The sequence below is a fragment of the Sander lucioperca genome, chromosome 18 (assembly GCF_008315115.2).
Source record: "Sander lucioperca isolate FBNREF2018 chromosome 18, SLUC_FBN_1.2, whole genome shotgun sequence".
NCBI lineage: Eukaryota > Metazoa > Chordata > Actinopteri > Perciformes > Percidae > Sander > Sander lucioperca.
This window is the reverse complement of record NC_050190.1, coordinates 11,703,987-11,722,996: the sequence shown is the minus strand read 5'-3', so window position 1 is coordinate 11,722,996 and position 19,010 is coordinate 11,703,987. Positions and strand designations below refer to the sequence as shown.

The 19,010-nt window shown below is 39.6% G+C and overlaps 1 protein-coding gene across 2 annotated transcripts; it reads left to right on the top strand.

The window, feature by feature from the left end:
• The first annotated feature begins 9,560 nt into the window (after positions 1-9,560).
• LOC116035636 (14-3-3 protein beta/alpha-1) lies at positions 9,561-18,937 on the top strand. 2 transcript variants are annotated; one of them, XM_031278828.2, is made up of 6 exons: positions 9,561-9,825; positions 10,405-10,818; positions 15,133-15,256; positions 16,367-16,530; positions 16,619-16,714; positions 17,856-18,937. In XM_031278828.2, the coding sequence occupies exons 2-6, from the start codon at positions 10,525-10,527 to the stop codon at positions 17,928-17,930; spliced, it is 753 nt and encodes a 250-aa protein (XP_031134688.1). In that variant the 5' UTR covers positions 9,561-9,825; positions 10,405-10,524; the 3' UTR covers positions 17,931-18,937. The 2 variants fall into 2 exon arrangements, with proteins under 2 accessions (XP_031134688.1, XP_035850528.1); XM_035994635.1 differs by lacking the exon at positions 9,561-9,825 and adding an exon at positions 10,280-10,299.
• The last annotated feature ends 73 nt before the right edge of the window (positions 18,938-19,010 follow it).

The window sequence follows — 19,010 nt, the reverse complement described above, 5'->3', positions numbered from 1 at the left end:
TGCATCTCATCTCTGCATGTCCACACAGGGGCCCATCAGCCATCCTGTCTGATCTCCCTGACAACATGCACACTGAGTAAGGGATGGCATTTGGGTGTGTACATGCATAAAGCAACAATGCTTACTACAAAGATAAATGGATGTTCTTTCCCATGGTGATATTGCATGGGGCTATGTTGCACGTAAGCTAGCAGCACAAAGCAAAAATATATTGAGGGAAAAGAGAGATGAAATGAAACAATGCAATAGAGACATATGGCAAATAAAAGAGAGGTAGGAGCACTTCAACCTACTCCTATCACTGTTTCATTTGGCTGAGTCTCTGGTACTGTAGCATAGGTGGGAGTATTGGAAACCCACTTGTTGTGTAACACCTTTTTTCCCTCCTCCACACTATCGCCAAACTGTGCTACAACAAGGTTGAATCACAACAGCTTTTATCTTCCAGTGTGGGATGTTAAAAAAAGAATGCTGTTTTTTTGTTCCCCCGTCTCCCCACTTCCCCCTTATCAATACTATTAATATAAAAAAATGAACACAGTTTAGTCAGAGAATCACAACTGTCTTTCGTCAATCAGTTGGACCGATAGATCAACCGCAGTTACACACAGATTATCAGATCAGTAGCCAAAATATATATATATACAGTACCTGGTTTTGTAAAGAAATTATTAAAACTCAACTCATTTTCAGAAAATGTTTCCTATTTTCATAGCACCATTAGGCTATATTATTCTTATTATTCTTATTATTTATTTCATAATTACATTTTTCTCAATAACACTTTTTTCATGTATTTTATGTCTTAATCTAAGACCAAACATAACGTTCATGTTCCATAAAGCTGCTGCACATGGGGCAATGACTTACACTGTCATATTGCTAAAGAGCAATCATGCCTTCTGAGGAGCCTCATTGATTTTTTTTGTTCTGATCTGCTCTTCGTTGACCTCGACAATAGTTCTCTATAGTGCTGAGTTGGAGATTAGCTTCCCTGCATGTGCAACTTCAAGATCAATGGAGACAGTGATAAAACAGCCTCTACATCAGCATCTAATTGTAACTTCACTCTCTTCTCTTACTGTATTGGACCAGGCCAATAACACCACAGCTGACTTAGCCAAACAGCTAATTAAATCCACAGAAATCTATAGCCGCAGGAATTCAAAAGCATTAGTTTTAATAATAACCTTCATCATATTACATCCTACATCTTTCATCTGTCTTTCACTTTCTCTCTCTCACTTCCCTCTAGCCAACTGCCTCTCCACTCTGCGAGGTGGAATGATGCTTGGCACGTTGTACGTGTGTGTGTGTGTGTGTGTGTGTGTGTGTGTGTGTGTGTGTGTGTGTGTGTGTGTGTGTGTGTGTGTGTGTGTGTGTGTGTGTGTATGTAGGTGCTTCATCCACGCTTGTTAGCTCAATGGTGTTTTAAGCCTCCAACGTCACCTTCCAGGCAGCTAACCCTAACCTTAACCCTAAACATAACCATTGCCGCGTTGCCTGGAAGGCGACGTTGAGGGCTTAAAACACCAAACACCCGCTTGTTAGAAGAACAAAACATGGAGAGGGAAAATGGGACTGAACAAGCAGTGTGATTTTCTGCCAGTGATGAGCCAGTGCATGTGTGTCTGAACATGTTTGAATGTCGAACATCCACGGAAAGGCTGAGTCAGTCAAGAGAAACATAGCGAGAGATGGGAGGGAGAACTGGCACTGAGCAGACTCCATACATTATGAAAGCAGAGGAGGTGGGAACACTACAGAGGACACTGTCTGAAGGGTACTGCATCTTGATTATTTTCAATATACTTCTGTGCAGAAGAACCATAGCAAAGGGTTTCAGTCTTATTTCTTCAAAAGCACAGAATTCAGGATTAAAAATCTAAAATATGATCTCAGATGCAGCCTTATATGAGTCATGATGGTTGTACCAATCTGTATGCAAGGTGGAGTCACGACCATATATAAAATGCATTGAAAGAATTTAAACATAAAAAACATTTTTTTTTTCTATGGACATGACTTATTTGTGTACTGCATTTAGCTATTGGATCATTATATATACAATCAGCAAAAGTCTTTGCTTTCTACAAATGTTTCCAAATATTCATGTCATTGTTTGAATGTGATTGCTATGTAGAAGAATGCACAGGTACTGTAAGCCCATCATTTGACATAGAGCTGTCGTTCATCATTTGTATTTTTGGGTACTTTTATTCAATTACTTTCCAAAGAAATACCATTATTATGTCAATCAGCGAGGATAGCATGTGTCAAAGTACAAAAGACTTCCTGCTATTGTCAACAAGCGACCATGGTGACAAATCTGTCAGTCGTCATCACAATCCTATAACTCCTCCTTAGATCAAAATATAAACTGTAGAGGTAATTTGTGTTACTTTAACTGCATAGAAATGTGTGTGTTTGCTCTGGATATTCTTTGTCAACAGGACAGCAGAATTAAATGTAACTAGCGCAAATCTTGGTGTGTCAAGAAAAATTTTCACTGCTGAAAAATATGAAGGTCCTCCCTATGTACTTTTTGGGCATCCAAGAATGATTACTCATCCGTCTCAGGGTGCCACAATATAAAACTGCATTTGCTTTCCTAAATATTTTATTTAAAGAGGAGAGGAGCGGAGAAGGCTAGTAAATATAATTTAGCTGACTTGTACAGTGTACAGTGATGGCTGCAGTAAGTATATCCTACGCTATTTGACAGAAAGGCCGACATGCATATGAGCACCCACCCACATAAATTTATATACATATATATATATATATATATATATATATATATATATATATATATATATATATATATATATAAAAAGCTTTGGTGTTGTGAATCTCTACAGCAATGTGCACTTTAGTGAGAACAGGTGATGTATTATTCATATAAGCAGTCAAAGAATAAGAGAGTGAATGCAACCTGCATACCAGGCTGTTTAACGAGCAGTGGATGCAAATGTGCAGAAACTGATTGCCAGTGTAAAGACAGATACAGTAAGTGGAGAGGAAGCTCAGCACGTCCGCAACAGTTAAATCTGCACAAGCTACACGGAAAAAGCACATTGACTTTACTGAAATTCTGGAGGAGAGTTTAAATCCTACTTGATAATTCAGTGGCGTTCTTTGTTGCATTTAATTAGAGCCTAGATCCTTGAACTCCTGGTGTGTGCTTGCATCTGTGCAAGTATGTGTCTGCATGTGAGAGAGAGTAAAAGAAAGTGTTTTAATTACCTCTAATTAGAGCGGAGAGATGGGCTGAGTCAACCTCCCACCACAGCATGGTGTGGAGTGAAGACCACCTTCTACTCTTACAGTCAGTCATTTGGCAGTCACAAACCACTACATTACGTAACACAATGAGGTTTTCAATCACACCTACATTTGTCACTGAATTCATCTAAACTTCATATTCTAATCAGTTTCTGCATTACAGAAAAATTTAGCAAAGTATTGTTAAAAACAGATTATTAAAGATGCCTCTTAAACACAGAAAGAATTTAATGGTTCAGAAAATAGCTTCATCTCTTATGTATTATTCAACCTCTTTCCATCAGCAGCTCCACACACACACACACACACACACACACACACACGCACGAACGCACACACACACACACACACACACACACACACACACACACACACACACACAAGCACGCACGCATGCACACACGCACACAAGCACGCACGCATGCACACACACACACACACACACACACACACACACACACACACACACACAATCTCCATTTGTCCAATGGCAGTAGCACATCAACAATGAGAGAAAGTATTTAGGTGCTCCATGTTTGTGTGAGCACAGCAGTGGTTGTGTGTATGCACGAACTGCATGCAATTTGATGGAATGAATTTGGGCAGATGATGTTACCTTTACCAAAATCAAAAAAACTTTTATTTACAGAGCAAGTTCTTTGTGGAATAAAATCCCTAGTAACATTCGTTTTATCACAGGAAAGGACCATTTTATAAAGAAAGTCAAACCACCTTAGTAAGGTGGCTCCAGTAAGCCACCTTAATGTTAGCCATGTAATATATTGTAATATATAACTTCATTTTCAAGATATTTCTCTATTTGCTTGGTTTGTTTTTGTTTTCAATTGTTTTTTTTTGCTTTTTGTTACTTAGTTATGTTGGCAGATATTGTTGCATGTATTTTATTTTATTTCTTTTTTTATTTCTTTTCTGTATATGTTATGAATTGTTTTAATATTGTTTGACTAAATGTAGTGTTGGAGACTAGCTGGTTGTCAAGGCGTCAGCTAATGGGGATCCTTAATAAACTAAACTAAACTAAAAAATTTGAATGATATTCTCAAGTAGATAGTCTGTAACAGAATATAATTTGATATCTCTAAAATCAATGCATTTTTATCTCAGTGGATAAGAAGGCTATGCATATCATTTTAATCAAGCAGCAAACCTGTACAAGCCATTAATGTTCCTTTCCATCGCAATACAGCAAAATGTACAGTACTGGATGTGGCAGACCTGGAAAACCTAAAATATATTACATTTATAACTCAGACTTATAATCAGCCAATATGTTGTCTCCATCTGGACCTAAAAAGTAGCCCTTTACTGTTCTTCCACAACACTAGCAATAGTACTTTAGGAGACTGCTATTACTGTAATATAAAAAGTTACATATAAGCATCAAATTAGGGGTGGGTGGTATTGCATCAATATCTGTTTTTTGTCTTATCTTGTGACTTAAATATGACAATAATACAGTAAATGACAAATAAAGCTACATCACACATTAATGTAAAATATACAAAAATCCAATACTGCGATGAAAAAGTTCTGCTCACTGATTTGCAACATTACCCACAATGCCCAAATACACCCAGGGAAGCATTGTCCATTTGAGCACAATTTTTTCAAACCTTATATTTTGGCTGCTCCACATATCAGATGGAACAACGGGATTTGTGAACCTGAGCTATAAAAGCTGCCATGCTGCTGGCTAATATTCACACAAGCAGCTCAAAACTAGAGCTGGTGCCGTGGGATTTCCCAACCTATTAACCACTACTATTTATAGCCATCTGGCCTACTGCGGACAAGAGACTCTTCATCTAAGAGCCCCATGTCTAATGACAGAAATAAATGTCTTTGTTTTCAGCCTATGGAGTGTAAGTGGTAATTCAATATAGGCTTTAAAGTTGAGGAAGAGGACCTGATTGTGTTGGAAAGTCAAAATGCATTATTCACTAGAGATATTGAAATTGAAAAGACACTTTGTTCAGAATGCATATTACATCACATCTAGTTTTAGATGTGTTTTAGTTTATATTTTATAGTTTTTTTTTCCTTTGCTGCAGGTGCTCTTAAAATACAAAAGGAAACTACTGTAAATGAGTCTGTAAAGGTGAGAAAAGGCTTGTGTGATTAGGTTTGACCATTAACAGGATGTTAATCTTAATGTTTTTCCTATTGAGAGTAGAAATAGCGTCGTAATGTATCCTGACCTGCAGTGCTGGCTGTAAAAGAGGCTCCTCATGCACTGTTTGTTGGTGCTGAATCTAACTCATGATTAGCTCTTTTCAGAAAAAACTTGCATGGCTTGCTTCAACTGGAGCGGTTGCATTTGCTGTAACATGACTCTTCTGAAGAAATAGGGTTTCAGAAAACATTTAACTGGCTTCATCTTTTGCAAGAAAAACACAATAAACACAAAGATCTATTAAGATATTAAACAGTGTTGGCATCAAATACTGTTGTTGCACCCCCACCATTTGGTGCAAAATTATGATAACAGATTCTTGATAACAAGGCTTACTGTATATGAGCAAAGCATTTATACCCATGCAAAATTATATATTAATAATATACATTCACTAGACTTTAGATCGTCTACGATTTGGGAGAAGATTCCAGAGATATTTAGCAGAGTTGGACTTTCTGTCATGCCCATTTTAAACCACTAATTAAAATGTTATGGAGTGAATGGACGAATACAAGAATGGGAATTGTATTGCCAACTATAAGGTTGCCTCAACTCTTCGCTTACTGTAGGGCAGGGCACATTCCCACCCAGCAGGCAGGTTTGAACAGTTTATTCTAGCTCTGAAGAGTTTTATGTGATTGAGCTGTAGAGTGGTGAGATCCAAATCAACTGAGATGAGTACTAATTAACTGAAGAGTAATGTAAATGGCTGTGTCCGTTTAAGTAATTTAAATCTGTATTTTTGATTTATTTTTGATTTTATTTTACTTTTTTTTTTAAATCTTTTTAATCAATTAAAAGTATGCAAAAGAAGAATTTAACACTTATTACACTCTCAAAATAATTTAAAAAAATGAAAATTTGCTCTTCCTATTTCTTGTAAAATATGTTTCCATGATTTGCATAAGAGCATCAAAAGTTGCTCCTTGACAGTGCCAAAACTCTGTGGACAGAGAAAAATGCACCTGCAATATTGGGCAGCTGAGCATAGAAACAGAGAGATAAAGTCTAACGTGATGGCTCTCTCAACATATCTTTCTTACCTAAATATGGTAATCTCTTACCTGTATTATAATGTATTGTGTACTGTATTAGGATGAATTGTAAAAGTGAGTCAGATTACACAGATTTTGTTTGAATTTTCTTTAAATCGCTTATGACTCCTCACTGCCAACAAGTCACCAGACGGCATCAGACAGCTGGCTTCACCATTGGGGAGTCAGTGCAAGAGCAGGCCTGCAGTCAACCGTGAAGAGGAAATGAGTCAAAAAGTAAATAACTAAATAGAACAACAAGCTTTTTTAAATTACTTTCTCCGTTACAATCATTCACTATTAGTCTGTAGTCTGGGAGTGACTCTTGTGATCCTGTAAAAATGTGCAATCCAACCATTAACACAAAGAAGAAGGAAGAAAGATACAAGGCAGCTTGTTTTAGCAAGATTTAATCCTGTCTGTCTGTCTGTCTGTCTGTCTTTTTTCCAGCTGCGAGTTTGATTAAAGCTGTCATTACCTTGACTGTTGTCTGTCAGCAATGGTAAATAATGCATCTGTGGTTACCTTGGGCATGTATGACTGAGCACACAGTGATACAAGCAGCTAACAGTATAGGAGGAAAACTAAGGCTGTATTTTATTACAGCATTGTACTGCATGTCAACCCCAGGAACATATCCCTTAATTTATCTGAAATATGTTTTACATTTTCCATATCATTCATATTATTGGTTTGGTTTGTACCAGTCATCATTTAGACCAAAGCAAACTGAATGAGAGGTCTTGCCAGGTAGAAAGGTTTCAGCTGAAACCAACTACCCCCATTCAAACATTACATAAGCCCACGCCTTTTCATGACCTCAGCAGCTTGTCACTCTGCCTTCCTCTGTGACTGAGAGGTAAAGCAAGCACAAAGGTCAGAGTCAGAAGGTTTGAATTGTGTAAGAGAAGACATTGGCTTAGAAAAGACCTTTGAAGAGGGTGGCTGATGGCAAACAAGATTTGAATAGAGACTGCCCATTATATTTTCCCAGAGACACATGGTACCTGTTTGAGCCACTGTAAGCTGAGTCAGTTATTAGAGAGAAGTGCCATACACAAGAAGGCCTGTCAAGGTGTTGTGAATATGACACATTCCATTTTGTGATTGAACATAGCCTATCTCATCTGTTTTAATTGGTATCATAAATTGTTACACTGTTTCCCTCCCTGAAGCTTTATCTGTGTGAACCTACCCATTCTTATCTATCTACTCTCACGAAGTGAATAGAACGATTGTTACCAAATGTATATATTCTTGTGTGTCTTATTAAACCTTTAGAACATTGTTGAACTGAACCCTGCTTTGTATCACTTTTTTCTCCGAGATCTTGTAACTGCTTTCAGAGTCAACTCACAGAGGTCAAGCCAGCACATGATAGGATACAAACCAACAATTGTGATTGGATTGTTTAATAACAATAGGTATTCCTTTAATGCACATACAAGGTACAGCTGTATTTGCAGCAACACAAATGAAAGGTTATGTCTGGTGATATTCTGTATTTCTGCATGAAACCTCCCATGCCTGATGTAGCTTTTTTCCTCTGTCCCATAGAGCTCTTTTATCAAAAAAAAAAACAACTATTAGAAACAGTGAGCCATACTGCACTGGGTGCCATGTTGCTTTATTACAACGAGCATCATCTCAAGATCCATTTAGTAGCTCATCTGGCGCTTTCACTAATATCACATCTTAATCAGCAGATTGTCATGATGTTAAAGTTCCCGTTTTTTCTGAGCACTTGAGGGAGTTTTTGTCCATGACGGCTTTAAAGTTGAGTTTCAAAATTATTTTTTGACCCAGGAAACAGCAGTTGACATAACAATCTCAAGGTCCATTTTGTGACTTTTCTGTATTTTCGGTATTGAAATTTTACTGCTGCCATTAATATTCACCAGAACACCAAATCCCCCGCTGAAAATAGTCCCCAACAAATGCACTATTTCCTTCTGTTTGAATCAAATGTGCTAGAAACTACAGGGACATGCTGTTTTAGAAAATGATTGATATATTAGTGAGTCAAGATTTAGCTCTGCAGTAGGAATAATGGGGTTTTGGGGATGAGAGTCACAGACAGGGTAGGGAAGTTGGGAAGTAATGAATGACAAATAAATAGTGCTGTTTTTACTCTACATACAGAATAATACGGAATAATGGCATCATTATCCCTAAACAGCAAAGGGACTGGCATACCAACATGTGTGAGAGTCAATCCTTGTCTGCTCATTTATTGCCAAAGGTTTCAGGTAGAATTTCATTTGTCCGGGGGGGGCATTCCAGAGTGGAAACTGATCCTTCTTAGGATGTACAGAGGCAGGGGTTCAAGTAGGATATGGCAGTGTGTGATATGGCAGTGTGTGGCAGTGTGTGTCTCTATCGATTAAGCTGGAGTTATTCTACAGTTTAATTATCTACTGTCATCTCATGAAAAGACCATAATCACTGTTAGTCCATCACTAAAAACTTTTTGACTTCTCCATACCCATGGTTCCTACTAAAGAGCCATACAGCCATTGAATATACTTAGGCTATCTTTGTAAAAAAGGGCAAACTATTTCCTAAAAAAGCTTTACACTGAATTCAGCATGTTACTCAAACAAGAAAGAGATGCTGTTTGTGGGACTGACTTGAAATAAACTAGTGCCCATATTCCTGGTAGTGAAGGAACATGTCATCCAGTGCAACAGTGTAGCTCATTGATGTGTCTATATGTTTTTTAAGTAGTTTTTTTTAAACAATGGAGGTCTATGGCACAGACAAATAAGCTACATCAGGCTTTGACTATGCAGACAATAGGCTACTTGTGAGAGAGATAAATTCATTGTTGATGTTGGTGTTTGGTGTTGGAATTGGTTGACAATATGACAAATATTACCAGATAATCCTTGAATAAAGATTTAAGAAAGATAATGTCTAGTGAGTGCCAGGGCCACACCCGCCTAGTGCCTACAGCGTGTGAAAGCAGGGAGTGATTGGATGAGCATCACCATGGCAATGGGATGACGTCTTCATCCCTTGCTCTAATTGGAGGAAACCCCGTGGCCCCAGCCGCTGCAGTGTTCCGGTCTGTCAAACTATCCCAGAAGGACCTCCTCTTTCCCCCGCGCTAAACAACTACTGGTTTACACCGCTCAACCTTGCTGTCGATCAAGTGAGATTACGAATTATGATTGGAAAGTCAACATTCACATGAACCGCCCTATTTCAGCATGTTCAGCTGTATTTTCGCTGCTATTGCAGTTCTTTGCCTTTCTGACCAACCTCTCAAATCGGATCAATTTGAGGAGCAAATTTGGACCTCCGTAGGTCAGAAACGATGAGTACTTTTCTTTCCCCTTTTCTTTAAGTATATGATCGCTGTTTGATCGCCAAACTGGCTGTGGTTCGTTTAGTGTTTTGTATGTGTAACGCTAACGTGACATTTTTTACTGAAAGGAGTGGCCGATGTAGCTAACGCCAACTAGCTTTTGCTAACTTGCTAGCTAGCTGCACCAGACAGCTTTGTGGCGGGTTGCCGTGCAAAACGGGCTTGCCAGCAGATCCGATGCACTTCCGATGCTCGTAGCCGACCTCAGTTTAGTTTAGAACCCGTTTAAAGACAGGATTTGTTCGTTTTAATTTACACTGCAGTTTATCAGATTATTGTGCACATTAATGGTGGTGAAAACGGTCTGGTAATTAAAGGTAATTGTTTCTGGAAACGTTTTTTTCCGCTTTGATCGTTTATTAATGACTGCTGTCACCTAGATGGTGCCACTTTCCAGCTCATACCAGGCGGATGTATGTTCTTTTATGTCATGACGGTCGGCGGGCTATTGTGTACTCAAGTTGCATAACGTTACAATTTTATCGACACCTACTAATGTTTTCTACTCCTTTTCGCAGCTTGTAACGTTACTGTGGGGAATAACATCGTCGATCACTTGCTACACCCAATCTTCAACTCAACTGATTGTCACATACAACCGGATTTCCAATTTATCAGTCCCCAAAAATATATTAACTATGGAGAGAACGGATCTTATTCAGAAGGCCAAGCTGGCGGAGCAGGCTGAGCGTTACGACGACATGGCAGAGTCCATGAAGGCGGTTACAGAGAAGGGAGACGAGCTGTCAAACGAGGAGAGGAACCTGCTGTCCGTCGCCTACAAAAACGTGGTTGGGGCGAGGCGCTCCGCATGGAGGGTGATGTCCAGTATCGGACTGAAGACCGAGGGGTGTGAGAAGAAGCAAAAGATGGTCAAGGAGTATCGGGAGACGGTGGAGAAGGAGCTGCAAGAGATCTGCAACAACGTTCTGGTAAAATAGCCCATATACCACTGCATCATTATAATTCAACATGGTTTAGCTTAGCTATTTAGGGATTTACTTAGAAATTGGTGGAATAAACTATATTTGCTCATCTTGAAGGTTAACGTGTCCGCATTGAGTCTTTCACAGCTGTCTGTCTTCATGACGTGACACATCTGTAGTCACAAAATTTGAAGTGGCACATGGTTATTTTAGTCCAATAATGTGTGTCAAATGGCATCAGCCCTGTTTCCTGTGAGCTCCTATGTTCTATGACTATGGCTGGAGAGGACAAGGAAGTATTATGTAGTCCTCCCACTGTTGTTGCCTTTTGGGAATCTGGATTTAGAACAATGGGCTTGAGGGCGTGAACTGACAAAAGGTCATAGTTAATACACCAGCAAGGTGTGTCTGAATGGGTGGCGAGAGAACTCAGAACATACACAGGAAATATGCCAGTATAATCTGTGTTCTGTAAAGCTGTGCTATGTTAAGTATCCATGTAGTCCCATCTGGCAGATAGAAGCCTAATGTGGTTAGCCAAGTGCAAGAATTTACATGTCTAAACGACTCATACACTCCCTCAAGCCCAGTTTGCACAGATCATCATACATGACTCCCTCCTGCTGATCAGAAAAGAAACCAATGAGGCTGTGCTTGACCGTTACGCGAAATAAATGCATTCTCAGACTGTGTGTGTGTGTCTTGTAATGCAACATCACAGATTGGTGCTTTGCATTATTTCTAGCCTGCCTTGATAATGGATTAGGAGATCTGGGTGAAAGCTTAGCCGTAAGATTGAGATCATTTCCCTGAGCTGCTTCTTTTTTTAAAATGCACTGCAAAGCTGCAGGGGCAATTCATTTTCAACCAGGTTTCCATACGTGTTCTGGAGAATATGCACTTGCACAGCTGTGACTCAGCTTTCAGTATCTCTGCCAGTGAGTGTTGACTGGGGGTTTGTCAGCAGAGGAGGGTGTGTCAGTCCTCATGCGTTTACTTGTCTGCAGAAGCCTGACAGGTTAGTTATGCACCCACAAAGGCAGAAGCGCAGAGACCGCATTAGACAAGTAAGCTGCTTGTGGGCCCCTCCACCCCTTGATTTCCTGCAAAGCAGACTGTGAAACCAGATGGACTTGGATCTTAGCTAAGCTGAGAAAAAACTAAGTTGTATAGCAATAAAATAATGAATCTTAAATCTTGAGAAGAAGTTGGGAGGCAGCAGGGGCTTGTGGATGTTTGAGCTCCAGTTTCCACACAGGATGTGAAAGTAGGGCTTGTAGACCAAACAACTGAGCAAATTCAGGCTATTCACTCTTCTTCAGAACATGACACTGTAGACAATACCTTGACATCCGAAGCTTCAGAACAAATAAAATGCTACAAAAATGTGAATCGGATTCCTCCAACTGGATTTCCAGCATAGGCTCGTCTGGTATTCTAGTGGTGTGACATTTCAAAATCTAATTTATGTCAGAGTTGTCATAGAGACTGCCACATGCTTTTCTTTTTCAGTTATCATGTCTGATTATCACTATTATTTTTTTTAAGTTTAAAAAAACAAAAGAACCACCTAACTGCTAATTGAAGTGTTGCTAATTGAATCGATAATGAGGGAGTAGTCCATGCTTGAAAAAAATATATAAATTCCTGACATTTAAGGCGCTCGCACACATAGCCAGTCAGGCTTAATCCAGCAAGACTGTTTGTGCTTTCTTGTCGGTACTGGTGACTGAAATCAGAGCTTTGTGTGAAAGCACTGAAGGCGAGGCTACCCCTCTTCTTGTCTATTGTGCAGAGCATCGAGTGAAAGAGGAATGCTTAGCACTTGAGACATGCATGTGTTTCGGCTGAGCCAATCTTTGTGTCAGTAAATGACCGGGGAGTGGCGGCTGGGGTAGGTTTGGCTCAGACAAGGGCAGCTTCTTTCTCCCAGGGTTTGGAAGGGAACGTTAAATGTAATATATTTAAGTTAAAGAGGATGTTTAGATCCATCCTAAACATCATATTGCTTCTCAGTCAGGACCGTCATTCTTGGTTATTGGCAAGCATTTTCATTCTGAGTGACCGGTTAATCTGCTCTCTAAACCGTTTAATTTGATCATAAACCACGGTTTCACTGACCCAGATTAGCCCCGGTAATCCAATTCAAAGACGGCTGATTTAGCCTAGAGTGTAATCAGAGGATGTGATTTCTAACGCTTGTTTTATATTTTAGCTATATTACCACATGTTTTACTACGATTACTATGTTGTTTAAATCCTGTTGCTGTTTTAAGAAAATATGCCTTTTCAGTGGGAGAGCACAGATTACATTAATTTAAAGATTGTGAAAATGAATATTTAATTTCACTGTTCTGCTATATATTGTGTAATTATATTCAAAATGTGTGGGTGATCTAATAGAAAAGGAGCAGGCAGTTCCAGTAGTAAACTCATCATTGAACATGTTTGAGCTGTTATCTTATTTCTGCACTATATAGACTAGATGGAGGCCGATCCTGCTTGCCGGCCAGAGATGGAGTTGCCTTTTTGTTTTTTACATTCACCTGCCACATTAGGTCCACTTTGCTAGTACTGGGTTAGAACCCTTTTTACCTTCAGAACTGTCTTCATTCTTTTGCAGCATAAGTTCAACAAGATGTTGGAAACACACTTCCTCAAAGATTTTGATGACATGATAGGATAGCATCACACAGTTGCTGCAGATTTGTCGGCTGCAAATCCATAATGTGATTCTCCCACATCACCACATCCCAAAGGTGCTCTATTGGATTGAGATCTGGTGACTCTGGAGGCTGTGAAGATGATTTGAGCTTTGTGACATGGCTCGTTATCCTGCTGGAAGTAGCTATTAAAAGATTGGTTCAATGTGGTCATAAAGGGATGGATTTGGTCCGCAACAATACTTATCTCAATTGGTACTAAGGGGCCCAAAGTGTGCCAAGAAAAATATCCGCCGCATCATTACACCCCCACCTGCCTGAACCGTTGATTCAAGGCAGCATAGATCCATACTTTAATGTTGTTAATGCTAAATTCTGACCCTACCATCTGAATGTCGCAGCAGAAATCGAGACTCGTCAGACAAGGCAACACGTTTCTAATCTTTTATTGTCCAATTTTGGAGAGCCTGTGCCACTTGTAGCCTCAGTTTCCTGTTAGCTGACAGGAGTGGCACCCAGTGTGGTCTTCTGCTGCGGTAGCCCATGTGCTTCAGGTTCGACGTGTTGTGCATTCAGAGATGCTCTTCTGCATACCTTTAGTTGTAACGAGTAGTTATTTGAGTTACTGTTGCCTTTCTATCAGCTCCAACCAGTATGGCCATTCTCCTCTGACATCAACAGGGCATTTTCAGCAGAGAACTGCCCCTCACTGGATATATTCTCTTTTTCGGACCATTCTCTCTTAACCCTAGAGATGATTGTGTGTGTGAAAATCCCAGTAGATTAGCAATTTCTGAAATGCTCAAACCAGCACATCTGGCACCAACAACCATGCCTTGTTCAAAGTCACTTAAATCACCTTTGGTCCCCATTCTGATGGTCGGTTTGAACTTCAGCAGATTATCTTGACGATGTCTCCATGCCTTAATGCATTTGAGTTGCTGCTACGTAAAGTGGCTGATTAGATGTATGCGTTAACGAGCAGTTGAAAAGGTCTACTCAATAATAAAGTGGCCGGTGAGAAATTGTAAGGATGATGCAACGAAGGCAGCGCTTGTATCTTACCCTAGACTTTCAGTAGGGAATTAAATAGTTACACTTAGTCGTTAATAAGGCTGGTGTCAGCGATAAGACACAACATTGCTATACAGTGCTGACTGGAGGGGAGTTCTTGTGGAATCTGGGGCAGAAGACAGTTGGGGACACAATAGAGGCCTGGCTGGGTTGTAGACAAATTTGGAGAGACTTTAGCTGAAACGGACACAGAGAAAATGTTTTCCTCTAAATGACACCGGGTGAGCACATGCACTTGACTCCTGATGGAGCAGAACACTCAATCATTGAGCTGAGCAGCTATGAAGGGCAAAGGGAGTAGTGCTCTGTGGTGGATGGAGGCTAATGGGACACTTACAATGGGTGAGCCCCACCTACTTTTAGTGTTGTAACATTTGATTTGGATATTTGTTCTCACTCCTTAATGTGTGCCTAATTTGGCACTGTTGGTTACTATTCTCTAAATGTAGTGTGTCTGCTGTTTCAGTGAATGTTTTTGTTAATATCCTTCAGATTTAGCTCAGTGTGCAATCTTTCTTTTTAACTGTTCAATATTTGCTCAGTGCATCTAATTCAAATGATCTGACATTTTCTGTCTTCACAGAAACTGCTGGATAATCATTTAATTCAAAACTCCACAAATGCCGAGAGCAAAGTCTTCTATCTAAAGATGAAGGGGGACTACTATAGATACCTTGCTGAAGTTGCCTCTGGAGACGAGAGATCAAGTGAGTTCAGTTTTTCACAGGGACTGCATTTATTTTATTTAGAAAGGCATTTCATCCTGGAAGAAAGTTTCAGTGCTTTGCGTTTCTTTGTATGTACTGTATGTTGTAGTGGGGAGTCTTTGAGATGCCCCCCCGCCCTTATTTTTTATAAATATAAATCTGTGCCTGTTTACACTCCATATAGGAATGTGTCTTCCAGCTAAAAGTTGGAAATGACGTCAAGTAGGGCAATGCGTCATGGCCGTGTAACCACAGGGCCCCATCTCATTGGAGGGTATAACAGGAGTGGATGGCAGCTAATTGGCCTCCAGCTTTCCTACATGGAAAAATGTGTACTGACAGCATTTCTTCCCCACCTCACTGTTCTCTTATTAGCATTGTGTATTTGAGATCCAATTTTAACATGAATAATCATCAAATTATCACCACTGTCTGAGTCAACTGGTTATCTTTGTGCCACATTGATTTCCAATATTCCACTTTAATGTCCCTTTTTTAAATGGCTTTGAGCTTGGATAAAACATCTTCATAATGTGTAAAACATAAGGCTAGTGATAGGATATATGCTTATAGTTTGCTCAGTGAATGTGATGCTTTGAGTCAGCCACCAAATAGCTTAGCTAAGCACAAAGACTGTCCAAAGGTAACAAAATCGATCTACTAGCACCCCTAAAGCTCACTAGTTAACACATTATATCTAGATGTTAAATATGTACAAAAAACCAAAATGTAAAAACGTTTTACTGGCAGTTATGTGCTATTTCTTGGCCAGGAGCAGTAACCTCCTGAAGTCTCTGCTGGCTACTTTGCAACAAGTGCGGTGAATGGTCTAGCACATAACTGCCCACAAAACCACAGATTTATCATTTTTACACTTGCATTTTTGTACAGTCGAACTATAGCTTTAATGTCATGTTCGATCCAATGAGTTAATGTTTAATTTTTGTAGCTTTGAGTAGAAACTTGTATAATTTTCAAAAACTTTTGGAGAAATGTTTGGACAAATTTTGGTAAAATCAAACTTTAAAAAAATGACGTTGCTTTGAGTGGACATGAATCCATACATACATTGACTCTTCTATTCTGTTTGATTCCTTCCTCTGTCTCCAGAGACCATTGAAAACTCACAGCAAGCATACCAGGAAGCGTTTAACATCAGCAAGACTGAGATGGACTCCACACATCCCATCCGCTTGGGCTTGGCACTTAACTTCTCCGTCTTCTACTATGAGATCCTCAACTCCCCACAAAAAGCCTGTGAATTGGCTAAAACGGTCTGCAAACTGTCTTACAAAAATCGTGTCACTTTCCCTTGTTCGCAGTTGTACAGTGAGGGGGTAACATGTTCCTTTTTGCTTACAGGCATTCGATGAAGCCATTGCAGAGCTTGACCAGCTAAATGAGGAGTCCTACAAAGACAGCACTCTTATCATGCAGCTTCTCAGAGACAACCTGACAGTGAGTGTTCTGCTCTCACATGGCACAAAAATGATCTCCATTGTGTGACAATTGTTATGTTTGCCTCAATATGTCTTATGTTCTCTGTATGCTTCAAACAAACTAATTTGTTGAAATGGCCTCACTTAAAGTTAAGGACAAATACTAGCTGTCATAGTAAGGGGTGAGATGCGATGAACCGTTCAAATGGGTATAATGGCGCACGCTTCCGGACAGTCTCTCCCCGGAGGCATTCATGAGGTTTTAATATGGTAATGAACAGCCTGGAATAGGCATGTACCTGAAATCCCAAAAGGTTTTGGAAAACGTCCAGGACACATCCTAAAGGTGTGAGCAAAGAATCTACTGGGTGTGGTGTACTAGCAGCTGCATCATTGCTGCTGCGCAGACGCAGACCCTTTCGTTGAGGAGGCTGTGTGCTGAACAACGTCCACTGAAAGTCGGTAAAGGAGACAATTGAATGATTACCCAGTCCTACTGTGTATACAAATGTACTTTGGAATTCGTGTGGTTAATTTTGACACCCAATATTATACAAACTTGGCACAGAATGATTGCACATGAAAATAGGGTTAAAGACCTGATCCATGGTCTTGCCAGAAAGAGAAGCTCATATCCTACTACACTGCTACGATTGTCAGATTGCCTGTTGCGTAAAGTCACCCCCCTCATCCCCGCCAATTCCGCTGTTTCAAATGCTGTTCGACAATATGACCAGCACTTCTTTTGAAGAATACAGAGTTGCCTCAATATTCATTCACTTACCAGTAACCAAACTTTGTAGGCAGGATTTATTTAAAAAGAGAGGTTTAGTATTTGCATATCAAATGTCTTCATTGTTGTGTTAATCAATCAGAGACATGTGTAATCACTGACAATTACAGCGAGTGCCTCTTGAAAGAAGAGCTTAAAAGCTTTTGAAAACGTGTAAAGGAGCGCTCAGATTGTTTTTTGTTTTTTTTTTCTTAGTACACTTGCACAAATTGCTGATCATGTTTTTACAGTTATAGGATTGTGCATAGACAGAGAAAGTCAAATTTAATAAACTCTAACTCTTCAGAATTCAGAAATAGTGAAGTATTCTGGATATTTGACTGTATTCCACTGTGTTTTTAACAAATGTATGTGTTTCTCTCTTCAGTTATGGACATCAGACACCGCTGCTGAGGAGGGCGATGGTGGAGAAGGAGGAGAGGGCGGCGAGAATGAGAACTAAAGAACACAAGCCCTCGAAGTTGGGGGTCATCTCCAAAAACAACAAAAGGAAAAAAAACAACTTTTTACACATCCTTCATTCCTTATTGCTCCACTCAAACATTCTACCAATGAAACCCATTGCTGAAAAGAGTCATGTAAGGAAATTATAAAAAAAAAAAGAAATTATTCTTTTCACAATGTAGATTTGGACAACTGGTGAAAAGAGAAACCCTCCATTCCTTTGGTTTGTGTTTGTCCTGGCCTTCCCATTTGTGCAGTTTCAGCTGTAGAAAAGTGATTGATAGCTTGACATGGTATCAGACTCCTAGTTTAATTAAGAGGCAGAAAAATAAGTCAAATTGTTGAATAACTGGAAGCTTAAATCCCATCAATTGAGAACGTTTGGATTTTTTTTTTCCAACAAGAAATGTAGAAAGGAAAAAAAACTAGTTTCCCTATAGCTCTTATAAGTGTGTCTATCTCTACACAGTTATGTGGTACGGTTACAGCAGCTGAAGTCCAACTTCAAACAGTTAAAATTTTCTTACTGCAGGGAAAGCTAGTGCACTTTACATGCTGGCAACACAATATAATACAGCCAAGTAGTGCCAATTGGTTAAATCCTCACTTTCTGCCCTGGTTATGATGCCACTCTTTCACTGAAGCATGCCTGTTGTTTGGGGTGGTGGGGGTGGTGGGGATGGTGGGGCTTGTCTGAACAATCGCAGGGACCTTTTTAATGGGAAGAAGACAATTCTGTCATGCATGTCTCTTGAGATATTACACTGGAATGGAAACAAATGCTGTAAAACACAAGTCCAAGTGTCAAGTTTAGTAATTTTCAATGCAGGTTTGTACACATCCTACAAGTGGGTGATTTGTTAGTCTGTCCAGTGATTGTCATTAGAGATTTGGACCACTATTGTTTTGCTATTCATTCAATTGTAGTCCCCAAAAGCCTTGTGGAACTGTTTGAATCCCTATGTATCAGCTATGTTAACATGAATAAAACATTTTATAAACCAAGTCCAAGTTGGTCTTTCTCTTTATTTTATTTGCTTCATAATGTACTTGAATGTTTGTAAGTTCCCTATATCTA

Bases quoted from the DNA above. Each gene is read 5' to 3' on its own strand.
- LOC116035636 (XM_031278828.2), top strand. From the start codon at position 10,525: ATGGAGAGAACGGATCTTATTCAGAAGGCCAAGCTGGCGGAGCAGGCT. The intron at 10,819-15,132 runs GTAAAATAGCCC...CTGTCTTCACAG, and splicing joins AGATCTGCAACAACGTTCTG to AAACTGCTGGATAATCATTT. The intron at 15,257-16,366 runs GTGAGTTCAGTT...CTCTGTCTCCAG, and splicing joins CTCTGGAGACGAGAGATCAA to AGACCATTGAAAACTCACAG.